At 54.0% G+C, this 12,766-nt stretch overlaps 1 protein-coding gene across 8 annotated transcripts in view; it reads right to left on the bottom strand.

The window, feature by feature from the left end:
- LOC129865469 (lysine-specific demethylase 6B-like) overlaps window positions 1-12,766 on the bottom strand; it is a 166,973-nt gene that overhangs the window by 7,846 nt on the left and 146,361 nt on the right. For all 8 annotated transcript variants that reach the window (XM_055938297.1, XM_055938298.1, XM_055938300.1 and 5 more), the window contains 9 exons: window positions 8,558-8,642; window positions 7,142-7,252; window positions 6,880-7,006; window positions 6,552-6,647; window positions 6,131-6,383; window positions 5,751-5,993; window positions 5,332-5,514; window positions 4,573-5,133; window positions 43-3,788 (listed from right to left, as the gene is read on the bottom strand). In XM_055938297.1, coding sequence (XP_055794272.1) covers window positions 43-3,788; window positions 4,573-5,133; window positions 5,332-5,514; window positions 5,751-5,993; window positions 6,131-6,383; window positions 6,552-6,647; window positions 6,880-7,001 — 5,204 coding nt within the window. In that variant the 5' untranslated portion in view covers window positions 7,002-7,006; window positions 7,142-7,252; window positions 8,558-8,642. The remainder of the gene's footprint in view (window positions 1-42; window positions 3,789-4,572; window positions 5,134-5,331; window positions 5,515-5,750; window positions 5,994-6,130; window positions 6,384-6,551; window positions 6,648-6,879; window positions 7,007-7,141; window positions 7,253-8,557; window positions 8,643-12,766) is intronic.

The following is a 12,766-nucleotide window of genomic DNA, read 5'->3' as shown; positions in this document are numbered from 1 at the left end:
CTTGTTCACGCCTCCCTCCATCCCTCTCTCCTCCATACTCACTTGCAGGCCCTGAGGACCTCTGCGGCGGTGTTCTCGATGCTGATCTCCTCCAGGGGTGTCCTCTTCTCCTCCACCTCAGAGGCGATGAACGTCTCTCGGTCGCCGCTCTCCACCTTGATCAGCCTGATCTTCAGCTCCTTGGGCGGCCCGTCCGACAGGGCCTTCAGCTTCATGAAGTCAGCAGCCGAACCCTGCAGTGTTGATCCAGCCCCTCTGTCCTGAGAAGAGGACATGACTCCTGAACTTCTTTCACTTCTACTATGGGACGCCCATTCGGAGGGTTCACCTTCGCTGGTGGACCCAGCCTCCGTCCTCCTAATGTCAGCGCGAACGCGGTCGCGGTCCTTCTCCCGGATCTCCTTACGCTGAAGGTCCAGGTTCCCGAGGATCCGCCGGTGGTCCTTCTTCTCCTTGTGCCTGTGCCGTTTAGAACTGGAACTGGAGGAGGAGGAGTGAGAGGACGAAGAGGAGGAGGAGGACATCTCTTCTCGTTTCTCCCTCTGCTTTTTCTTCCCCTCTTTCCTCTCCTCGTGCTTCTTGCTCCGGCCGGGTTTCCGCTCCTTCTCTCCATCCTTCTCTCGGTGTCGTTCCCGCTCTCTCTCAGGCTTGTGGTGCCTGCCCTCCTGTTGGAGCTCAGTCTTGGTCCTGTCGGAGGTGTTCTTGCTAGGGAGGGAGCTGGAGTGTCGGGTCAGGAGAACCTCACAGCTTCGGCCCAGCTCGGCCAGAGAAGACTCTGAGATGGTTGTAAGCGTCACCTCTTCCTTGGGCTCCATCTTGATGGGCTGTGTAGAGGGATAACACTTGGACTCCTCCCTCGAGGAATGGAGCCTCCTCTCCATGGCTTCTCTCCCATCTCTCCAGATATCAGGCTCCTCCATCTTGATGTTGACCTGTCTCTTTGCCTCCCGGCTGGAGGGGGAGTGTGGGCGGGTCTTTAGGGGAGGGGCCGACGACGGCGTGAAGCCTGGGTGATTGGTGGAATCCGAGGTGGGGGAGGTGCTATTCTGCTGCTGTTGGATGTCGGGACCCAGAGAGAGGGAGGAGGAGTACTTCAGTCCCCCAAGAGCAGAGGGGGGCGGGCGGCCAAACGGACCACCTCGGTAGGCGTACTTCTGGTTCTCCAGGGCGGCCTGGGACTTGAAGGTGCTGCTCACCCCCGTCTGGTGGAGGTGGGGCCTCTGGGGCGGGGGAGGGGAACTGGACGGGGTCTCCGACTCATCTTCCTCATCCTCGTCGTCACCCTCGCTCTTCACAGGCTCCGGGAGACCGTAGAGTTTAGCCAGGTCGCTGTGGCTGTAGTTAGTCCCTGACTGGGGGTCGGAGTTGAGGGGGACGGCTGGCTCGTGGAGCTCCAAAGGGGGTTTCAGGACGAGACAACCCTCCTCGTCTTCCTCGTTGAGGGAGGAAGTCCGGCTACAGGGGGAGGCCAGGGAGCCCTGTCGGCTCAGTACAGGTGGGCTGGCGTGGACGTTCGTCCCAATAAAGTCATCCTGCGGTTGCTGATTGGGCGCTGGAATGAGGTCCGGGGCGCACAGGTAGCTCTTAGCCGGCGGCATAGCAGTAAAGGCAGTTATGATGGTCTCCCTAGCGCCGTTTCGGTTGCTGCAGTACAGAGATTCCTCCTCTTTCTTGATGGACTCATCCAGCATGGCCATGATGTTGGCCAGACCATCCGGGAGTAACGTTGAGAGCTCCAAGGGTTCCTCCTCAAACTGGGTGCTGTCAGAATCGCCACTGCAACCTAGGCTGCCTAGGCCTCCGCTGGGCATGCGCTTGTGGAGGAGGCCCCCTGTGCTGGACGTGCTGCTGTTGGTCCTGGAGGTGTTGGGCCCAGACGGTAGGCTATCCCTGGGGAACACCTGGAAGAGTTTGGGGGGCTCTCGGAGGTTGACCGTGCTGGAGGTGTGGAGGGGATCCACAGCGCCCATCGCGCCTCCTCGGACCTGCTGACTAGCGTTCTCCTTGGGATGGGGGGTGTCTTTGGATGGGCGGGGGGCACCTTGCGTCAAGGTCTTATTTGAGGGGTGGTTGGGGTAAGAGGGCCCCAACGAGGGCAGGATGTTGTTCCCCGAGGTAACGTTACTAGTGTGTAATGACGAGGGGGGGGTTTCACCCCACATCTCTCTCTGCCTCTGCTTCTCCCTGGCGTACTCCGTCTGGGGGGTGAGAGGGGGGGGCCGTGACATCTCCAGGGGGGCGGGAGGTGGTGGTGCCTGGCCTGGGGGACAAGGGGGAGCCCCGCCCCGGCTCAGCCAGGGGTAGGGGGGCGAGGAGGATGACTGGCTGGGGGGGGGTGGGGGTGGGACAAAGGAGGAGACGGTGGACAGGCGAGGAGGTGGAGGAGCAGAGGAGTTGCCGGACAGGAGTCTCTCCAGACTCTCGATGGCAGACTCCGCTCTCCTTTTACTACTCCGGCTCATCTCCTCCTTCACCTTCCTCCTCTCCTCCTCTTTCATCCACTCAGTCCTCCTCTTCCTCTCCTCTTCCTCTCGCTCCCTCCTCTTCCTTTCCTCCTGCTCTTTTTCCCATTCCCTTCTTTTCTTCTCCTCTTCCGCTCTCTCCAACTCTCTCCTCTTCCCCTGCTCCCTCTCCCTCTCCCGCTCTTCCTGCTCCCTCTCCCTCTTCCGCTCTTCCTGCTCCCTCTCCCGCTCTTCCTGCTCCCTCTCCCGCTCTTCCTGCTCCCTCTCCCGCTCTTCCCGCTCCCTCTCCCGCTCTTCCCGCTCCCGCTCCCTCTTCCGCTCTTCCTGCTCCCGCTCCCTCTTCCGCTCTTCCTGCTCCCGCTCCCTCTTCCGCTCTTCCTGCTCCCGCTCCCTCTTCCGCTCTTCCTGCTCCCGCTTCCGCTCTTCCTGCTCCCGCTCCCTCCTCTCCTCAGCCTGCATATGACCCTGCAGCTCAGCATCCAGTTTATCCAGAGCCTCCTCCATGGACTGGGGGGCTGATGGTGGAGGTGGCTGGGGTCGAGAATTTAGATACCCCTTGGCTGAGGTGGTGGTAGCCTGGGGGGCAGGCTGGGCACAGAGTCTGGAGTAGGAGGGGCTGGAGGCTGGCTGAGGGGCAGAGCTGACAGTGTGGGGTTGGGGGGCGGGCATGGGGCGGTGCAGGGGCGAGCTAGTGACCTCCGTCTGGGTGAGGGGTCTGGGGTGAGACCCCCTGCTGGTGATGACGCTCTCCCCTGCCCTCTGGTGTCCTGAGAATGACGAAGAGGAGGAGGATGAAGAGGAGGCCAGAGTGCCATCAGGATCAGACCGTCCGTAGTAAGACTTCCCCTGGACAGACTGTTGGTGGTGCTGGCTAGGGGACTGCTGCTGCTGGGGCCTGGGTGGCACCCGGTGGGGGTGGTTGGCAGTGCCCGCGTGGGCTCCCTGATACCCTGGGTGCAGCATGGGGTGGATGGGGCCCCTCTCTGGGTCTCTCGCCAGCTGAGACGCAGCTGAGGACTGGTGGGGCAGTGACATTGTCTCCCTGCCTCTCCTACAGGTGCTGTTAGCTGAACACACAGCAGGTGGTGCTGTGGTCACAGTGGAGAGTGCAGGTCCAGTAATACTACTACTGTTGTTGTAGCGGTTGTTTTGTGACTGTGAGCAGGAGGCCTGGGGGGTGGAGATGATGACGGGGGTTCTGGTAGGAACCTGAGGGGGGCTGATGTGGGGGTGCTGATGGTGTTGGAGGGACGCGGGACCCCGGGTCTCCCCAGCCTGGTTTTGCTGCCCCTGAGGTACCAGCCCTGCCCTGTAGTGACCCGACTCCTGTAGAGAGAAACAGAGACATGCTAGATTAATGCACTGGAGATTGAGAGCTATAGACCTAGTATGCGCCCCAAATGGCACCCTATTCCCTATATAGTGCACTACTTTTGACCAGATTTGGGGCACAATCGTACACTTCCTACAGTGTTTCCTAGCAAAAAGTAATTTGATACACTGATAACGATATAAATAAAAAAAGGACATAAATTAAAAATAGACTTGGAAGTGTAAAGTAACATTAGAAACCGCCTGGTTAGAGGTCTGAATGGCTAAAAGCTGTGGAATATCAGACCGTATACCATGGGTATGACAAAAAAATATATATATATTTTCTGCTCGAATGACATTGGTAATCAGTTTATAATAGCAATGAGGTACCTTGGGGTTTGTGGTATATGGCCAATATACCATGGCTAAGGGCTGTGTCCAGGCACTCTGCGCTGCGTCGTGCTTAAGAACAGCCCTTAGCCGCGGTATATTGACCGTATACCACATCCCCTCGGGCCTTATTGCTCAATTAACTAAGCCCAATCAATTCCAAACTGACCGCTCTGCTAAATCACATTTGGCCCATAGCTGGGTAAAATGTGAGTTGTTCCCAATCTCTTCAGGTCTACATTAACTGCGTAGGGGGTAGCGAGCTGGCCGGGCGTCAATTCAGAATGTTGCAAATAAGTACAGTGTGAAAAAGGCGGAGATCACATGATAATCCCACGTTAACAAAAGGAGAGGAGTTAGTAGCAGTGGGGTGCAACATTCGCTCTGCAGGGAACCTGGGACTCACCATGGGGTGGTTGTTTTGTGGCCTGCCCTGACCCTGTCCCTGGGGTCTCCAGGCATCGTGGTGGGGGGGAGTGGGGTTGTGCTGCTGAGGTACTGCTGTGCTGCTGGCAGGGGGGTGGGGAGCAGTGTGGCCCAGCCCGGGGTGGGGCTGGAAGTGGGGGTTGTGGCTGTAAGGCACGCCGGTGTGGTTTGCTGGTGAGGGTTGGGGGGGCTCCCTACTGTCTCTGTCCCCCCTTGCTGGAGGTTGGTGGTGGTGAGGAGGCGGATGGTTGTTGACTCCCCTGCCCCCAGTGGTAGGGCCTCTCTGGGGGGCAGGAGGACCTCCCCTGGGCTCCATCCCCATGCGGGGCGGGGCTGGTTTAGGGTACTGCGGGTGAGAGCTGTGGGGGTTGTTGTGTGGGGGTTGATTGAGGGCCTGAGGTGAGAATGAGGGCTTGTGGGGTGGGTGGGGCCCGCTGTGCCTCTGAGGGTAGCCTCCCGGGGAGGAGGTGAGGGGTGGGGAGATGGGCGAGGGGGCGGGAGGTTTGTAGGTGTAGCCACCCATGCAGGACTTGACCGACTCCTGTTAGCAGAGAGAAAGAGGGAGAGGGATAGAGACGATTAACATGATGGCTCAGAATGTGGGAAAGCTAGGGGAGCCTCGATAACCTGACATTCCAAACTGCGTCTCAACAAAAAAAAACATCAATCTGTATTGCTACATTCCATCTGGTCACGTTCTTGATAGAGCAGCAGTGTTAAGTGTTCTTATGGCTCGGACCTGGAACTCAGGGGACCCGTTCTTGCGTTCGGGCTGGGCCCAGGCGGCGCCACTCGCCTTGTGCATGGGGTTCCAGAAAGCAGGTTTGGGTGGAGGAGGGGGGTAGTGGGACGGGGGCTGCTGCTGTGGGGGCAGGGGGTGCCCTCCTGGGCCAGAGAACCTCTGTATGCCTGGGTGAGGAACCTGGAGAGAGCAGCGTTAAGGTACTACATCATATCCCATCTACACAACATGGTCAAATAACAACCACAAAGTTTAGATATCAGAAAATGTCTAATTATTCTATGCAATCACCCGATTCTACATGTGAGAGACTATAGACTGTTTCTTTATCCTTTACGAGTCAACTTTTGGTGTAAAGTACATTTTAATGCACGGGTCAAGTTTTTAAACGCAGAGGTTTCAAATCATCCACATACCTGCTCAGAGCTCCTCTTCCTCTTGCTAGGACTGGGGCAGTCCTCATTGGGTCGAGAGGAGGGGTGCAGGGAGGGGGGCGGGGTGTGCCGGATGACCGAGTACTCCCCGAGAGGGGGGGCCGGTCTCTTCAGCTGCCCTCCCAACATCTTCCCTGGGAAACCCCTTTGCTGCACCTGAGCCCACATATCGTCACCCAGCGATGTCGGACCCCTGAGAAGATGCTGCTCCTGAGGGTCCACATACTGGCAGCGAGAAAAAGAGAGAGAGGAAGGGTTTCATCTCTCCGAACAAGACACCCACCTTCCTCCTCGCTCACTGATAGGCCCCTCATTTATCGACACTTTTCCTGTATGACAATATCATTGGCTCCTTCGCTCACCTTCAGTAGCTGATTGGGCCTGGGGGGCAGGTTGGCGGGAGGCCCGGGGCTATACCCGCCATGCAGACGGGTCGCGTGGTCGCTGGGCAGGGGCACGGATGGATGGGGATGGGCGGGCGACTCGTACAGCTGACCCGGCTGTTCCCACGCCCTGTGAGGGGGAGGAGGGAGGCGTTGCTGGTCCGCTCTCTGGAGGCCAGGTAACGTGGCCTGGGCCAGCTCCTGCTTCTCACCGCCACGCACCTGCACGGGCCTGGCGGGGAACAGAGACACGGGGGGGGAAGGAGAGACCGTCAGATGACTACAGCCTGGAGTCGTGAAGGCCTGTGATAAAGACCAGAGAGAATGGAGGAAACGACGGCCATCTGATTCTAGTATGGAATACAGTACGTTGCCCAATGGAACATATGCCCGGACTCACCCATTATTGAAGAATTTACCGGGGTGGTTCACTCCACCCATGTGACTGGGCGGTAGATGGGGTAAGAGCTGGTGTTGATTGACACCTGGCGGACACCTGGTAGAGAACAAGTGCAAAGCTCAGACCAGGGCTAAATCCTCTGAGACAAGACCAAGTTGACCAAATAAAAATATTAATTTTAACCTAGAAGAACAATTAACTGTCTGAACTTGTGGACGTAAACCTCAAGGGAGGGACTACGAGGCTAAGGCAGTCAGTGTAAGTGTAATTCATTGACTGTTGGTGTGTGTGTGTGGGGGCTGTCAATTGCCGTGGAGACTTAACATACCTGGCAGGTGGCGCCCAGGTGACGTGGCCGCCCACGGTAGCCCATGTTCCCCGGCTGAGTCCGCCCAGAGGGAAGGAGTCCCGTGTGCCACGCCCGCCAAACTGCTCTACTGCGTGATGCATCCAGCCTGGAGGGAGACAGACGGAGACAGGATTCAACACACACGCGTTCAATACACAGGGCACATGTAAGAAACCCGCACACAAAACCGTGGCATTTGTGGGTTGCCCAAAAAATTTAAGTATTTAGACTGTCGACTCACCACACTAGCTGTGTCTGTGAAGCCCTCCACCGCAGCACAGAGAAGGCCACACGCCAACACGAAGGAAGACCTCGACACGTCTTCAGCACCAATACAATACAGCCAGTTGAACTAGAGGGAGGGAGAGAGAACACGATTAGACAGAGCGAGGGAAGGAGACAGAAAGACCTGCCAGTGGGTCTTCCATTGTATAATTCAGCGTGTGACTTAGAACTAGACAGAGGCGAGGGGTTGAGACTGGCGAAACAGGACAGAAGAGAGAGCGGCGTGAGGAGGACGTCTAGCTATGGAACGTTTGCTGAGGATTGGGGAGGAGCGCTTACGCGCCTCTAGAACTAAAGATGTGACGCGTCGAGGTGTAGGCGGAGAGAATCTAGTGTAGAAACTGTTTCCGCTGCAGTAAAAATGGCCAATTTAAACAACTTTTACACCAGTCTGTTCTTCCAGGTACTGACCACTGTGTCTGCCCATCTCTGTCAGTATTTACTAGTGTACTCTGGTAGTGCTGTACTGTGTCCCTGCCCCTAGGGGGCGATGGTAGCTCTACTGTAGGATTATTAGCAGAGCAGATGGCTTCTGGGGGAGTTACCAGACCTAGGAGAGAGCACGGAGGTTACTGTAATCCTTACAGACTAGCCAATGGTTCCGTGTGTGTGTGTGTATTTAGTGTTCCGTGTGTATCGAATCCACCTGGTTTTAATCCCATTAGAACAGGCGTGATGGAGAGGGAGAGGGGGGAGGCCCCACAGACAGTCTGAACAGGATTGGAGGATAGATTAACAAGAAAATAAAACCGCTCTTCAGGGAAGGAGAGAGAGAGAGAGAGAGAGAGACAGGCTGAAGATGAGAGCACAGGCTGTGCTGCCTGGATCTCACACCCACATGGCAGAAATGAGCCTGGCATATAGTCTTACACACACACACTGACAATGAGACACACACAATTACAAGGAAGCAGAAAAAAGACACCGCTGAAAAAAAGGCTGTGGTCCAAACAAAGACATTGCCTACAGTGGGACAAAAAAGGAGATTCCTGCTCAAAACAGACACACTCTGTGAGCCACTCTTGCTCAGCAGAACACTCCCCACTCCAGTCAATGTTGCTTCCTAAATTAGCTCTACTGGCGTGTGTAGTGGGTCTAGCCCTCTCCCTCTATAAAAAGCCTAGGGAGAATATATTTCGGGCGCTTCGTTTTTAGCTTCCAGAGAGACGGAAATAAAGACAACACTTAGCCATGCTGAAGCGCCCCCCCCCTCTCTCTCTCGGCGCGCGTGTGTGATCACGATGCACCAGACAGACACACACTCATGTAAAGATAGCCCATGTCCAGATGAGCATAAACAGCTCTGGCTGGTTAACATATTCCCACAGACAAGTACAAAAATACACATTCACACACATACACACTCACTCACCTTTCAGAATAGCACCTAGTTCAAGATCCTCTGTCTTGTCGCGTCTCAGCTTCTACAGCCAATCATCGTTGGGATTTCTTCAGCCCTGGACCAATCAGAAGAACGAGACGATGTAATATTCAAACCGCCATAAAAGCAGATAGCAGCCAAAAGCAGTCTGTCGAGCAACATCTGCTCACATGAAAACGAACACAGTCACAATTACACAACAGCTCCATCAGACAATATCTGTGGTCTTCCTTATGACAAGGAACAGAAACCAGACGATAGCCAGACCTTTCTAACACTGCCTTCATCTGTCAGTCAGAGTCAGGAGACAGACAGGGACGAACAGTTTCAGTATGACTGTAGCATCCTCTCTCTCTCTCTCACCCTCTCCCACGTTTACTAGGAACATGGAGACTGTTGGAGGAGAGGAAAGAAAATCAGCCCTCCTCTTCCTCTCCTTTACGCGTTGTGTGTGGAAATCTGGGTGAGGGCTTTCCACACACACACACAACGTGTGCTAGTCGTCAACTAGCACACGTGAAACAAGACAGAGGAGAGAGAGGAGACAGGGAGAGCAAGAGGGGGGAAAAAAAGGGGAAAGAGAGCGGTCAGAATGAAGAAGGCTGCAATTCCACTTTTATATAGGGTGTGTGCTGTGGATTGAGGTGTGACAACCGCTGACAAAAGAAAAGTGAAACTGAAAAACAAGCAGCAGAGGGAACTGAACACTGGAGATGAGCGAGAGTCAAACATCAGATACTATTGTATTAAAATACACCAAGACCTGTGCTTGTTCATGTCTTTCTTCCCTTTTATGTGACAACGGATCATATCTGTAAGCTGAACTTGCCTTGCGTGTAGAGATAGTATTATTACATTTGGTTATCTGTCACTAATCAGTAACGCAGTGTGTATGTACTGCGATACTCTGCATCCGGGGCGTCACAGCACGGGGAACCCCCGGAGAGTGAGAAAGGGCCCACGCCGCCAGTGAAAAGGGCTTACCCCAAACTACACCCCGCCTCCCCTATGACGCCACTTACGGTCAGGTGACCGGGGGTGTCGCTAGCGACGTTGTGATGTCACAGGGAATTTCTCAGGCGGAAGCGTCGATGGTTAGTGAACCGGTGTTACGGTGAAATAGAATGCGAGGTAGGTAGATTGCCATAAAACCCCTGCCTAAGAGGAATCCCCCAAATACTGAGTCACAGAGGAGGGGGGCAACAGAACACAAATTCTGTTGTGCTGTTGCCGATTTTCCTAATCAAGTCGGGGCAATTCCAACTAACTACGTTGAAGTTACCACATACACACACCCCTCAATCTCAACAGTACAAATATCATTACAACTAAGAATCTTGCTCAACATTACAATGTATGAATTCCCACCGGTAGCCCCCTTATGTCACCTGGGTTACAGTGAAACCCCCATGGCGACAGACATCAAAGACAAGTTCCAATCAACGCCTCCGTCGTTCTGGTTACCGCATCACACACACACACACACACACACACACACACACACACACACACACACACACACACACACACACACGGCTACCGCTCTGGTAGAGGGAGGCAAGGCTAGGGGCATCGCTATTCCAAGTCGCAAACCATAGCCCCAGTCCAAATCTATAAAGAAAAAAAACTAAATAATCACTTCTGTGATATCACGGCGATCACTAGCCAAGTACAAGAAGTCAGCTTCCGCCAAGCTAAAGGCAAAGCCCAGTGACCAAATCAACGACAAAAGAAAAGGATCTAGCCCAGACTCTAATAAGAGCCATCCCAAACACAGAACTCCCCTGCCAGCCTCATATAGTGGTTTGATCCAGAGCCAAACAGACAGAAGAGCTCAGTTAAAAATAGATAACTGACTATGGTAGAAACAGAGAGACACAGAGAGAGACAGAGAGAGACAGACACACACAGAGCGAGAGAGAGACAGACAGAAATAGAGAGAGAGCGAGGATGACAACATTCAGACACTAGTTCCTGACAGAGGCCTGGAGATCAGTGAGGAACTTGATAAGAGCAATGCGAGGGGGGAGAGGGAGAGAGAAGCTTCTGGCGTATCTGGCGGAGGGAGAGCGAGGGATGAAGGAGGGACACTAGTCCATTACATAACTGGCCCAGGATAGGGATTGAGTTCTGGAGGGAACACACACACACACACCGCCAGGAACAAGACAGCCCGCCTGCGTCCGTCCTGTTGCCAGGCTCCCACAGTGTGTGCGTGCGATGCAGGCTAGCTCGTCACCATCGCATTCAAGCTTTTCCCACACACACTACCGCCTACTCACACCGGGAGATACAGCCAAACACACACACAGAACATCCTCCAGCAGGGATAGAGGGTCAGTTGAGGACAGAGCCAACTCTCTTCCGCCATACTAACTATAGTACAGCACTGTAGCCCCGTCTAGATCTAGTGGTTGGGCCTTCTAATAAATAAACCAAGTGCTCCACATCAACCCCAGAAACACAGCAAACGCAACCTCTCACCCATTTACCAAGCCTTTATTAACTGTGACTGTCCCCCCCCCCCCCCCCCCCAAAAAAAATCAGGGTTGACAAGCTGAAAATTAGGTAGCGTTTGCATGTGCAAATTTTGGCCTGTTAAGTTTAGGACTCCGCCTAGCTTAATGCCCTCTGGTGGATTCAGCCGAAAGCCCTTTCTTGGAGGTTAAAATACGCTCATATCCCGTTCTTTTGGAGAACTTGGACTGTGCTCCCGGCTGGAGTCGAAACAGGACAAGTGGCGTTTCTGAGAATCACGGATCACACTCTGGGGAAGAGCCTGGCCCAACACCCTCCTCTGGACCCTCTCCAATACCGTCGAACGACAGACATGGTGAAATGTTCCCATCTACACTACCGCACAGAGTTGAAAGTAGGTCAGCCGCTTTGGGCTGTTTGAGAAGATGGAAACAGCAAGGGCTGCTTAATCTAACTGCTATCGCACCTGTGCTTTGGACAACTGTCAGAGTGTGTGTGTGTGTGTGTGTGTGAGTGTGAGAGAGATCTCTCACGGTTCAGGATGGTTCACACAGACGTGGTGCAACGGGTGTGACGTTTAGAAAAAGGAGAAGAGAAGAAGCTGGTATGAGATCAGACAGGAAGCTACCGTCAGAGTTTCAGGAAGTAGCTAGGCCTCCCTGAAGTGTATGTGGGTGTGGATGGCTTGAGGGGAGAGGGAGGGGTAGTGGTTTCCTGTGCAACAGATAGTGTGTGTGTGTGTGTGCGCGTTTGTGTGTAAACGAAAGTGTCGCCTAAATATGTGAGTGAGGAATGAGAGTAAACATGTCAATAGAAAACAAATAACGGGTTCATTTCTAAAAACCTTTGAATCCGTGTCAGACATGACGAAATCCACGTGTCTGACCAATGACTAAACCATCTAACACAGATAACAGAAATATATCAGAGGCAGGTCATTTAAATGGTAACTGACGATAAAGGCTCAAAGGCTATTTTCGCTCTCTCGTTTGCCAGCAAAAAAAGAGGAAGAAAAGTAGGGGGAGGGGGGGGGGGGGGGGGGTCGCTGACTGACGTGCCTGTTGAGGAAAGTTCAGTCAGTCACGGAGGCAAATGTCACTTGTTCTGTGGAAGAGATTTCGGAGGACTTTAGAAGGAGTGACGTTCAACCGGTTCTCGTTTTCCAGAAACAGCGTGACTTCGAGAGAGCCAGAAAGAGCCAGAGCCCATGCCTTCACCCGAACACTGACACGTGTGTGTGTGTGTGTGTGTGTCTCTCTGGTAAGCATGCGAAGCAGTGACTCGGTATGGGAACGTCTGAGACTGAAAACAGTGTTTGTGACCGTCTAAAAATGGGTTGTGATATTCTGTGGTCGCTGATAACCGAATGATCACACGCTTTCATGTGCGCGTGTTTACACGTTCACAACACTCGATCAAAGACTCTCACTTTCCCCAGTGCCGTCACGTAAATTCCAACCTGCCTTCGGTTTCCGCGAACACAGACGATCACAACATCTCTGAGAAACACCCTGTTTCCCTGTATGTGGGGAACAAAAATGGGACAGAACCCCAGTGTCTTCAGTACTAGCCCTAGACCTCACTTTCTAGAATACAGAGCAAGAGACACAAACAAGTAAGCGCCTCGATTAGTACCCCCAGAAACACACACACTAACAGAGCAGACTGTTTCCGAGACAACGGTTGCCGTGGTTTCGGCGGTGGATGGTTAGTAAGGTGGAG

This window comes from Salvelinus fontinalis, chromosome 11 (assembly GCF_029448725.1).
Source record: "Salvelinus fontinalis isolate EN_2023a chromosome 11, ASM2944872v1, whole genome shotgun sequence".
NCBI classification, from domain to species: Eukaryota; Metazoa; Chordata; class Actinopteri; order Salmoniformes; family Salmonidae; genus Salvelinus; species Salvelinus fontinalis.
The sequence above is the reverse complement of the archived record's forward strand: the minus strand, read 5'-3'. Positions and strand labels throughout refer to the sequence as shown.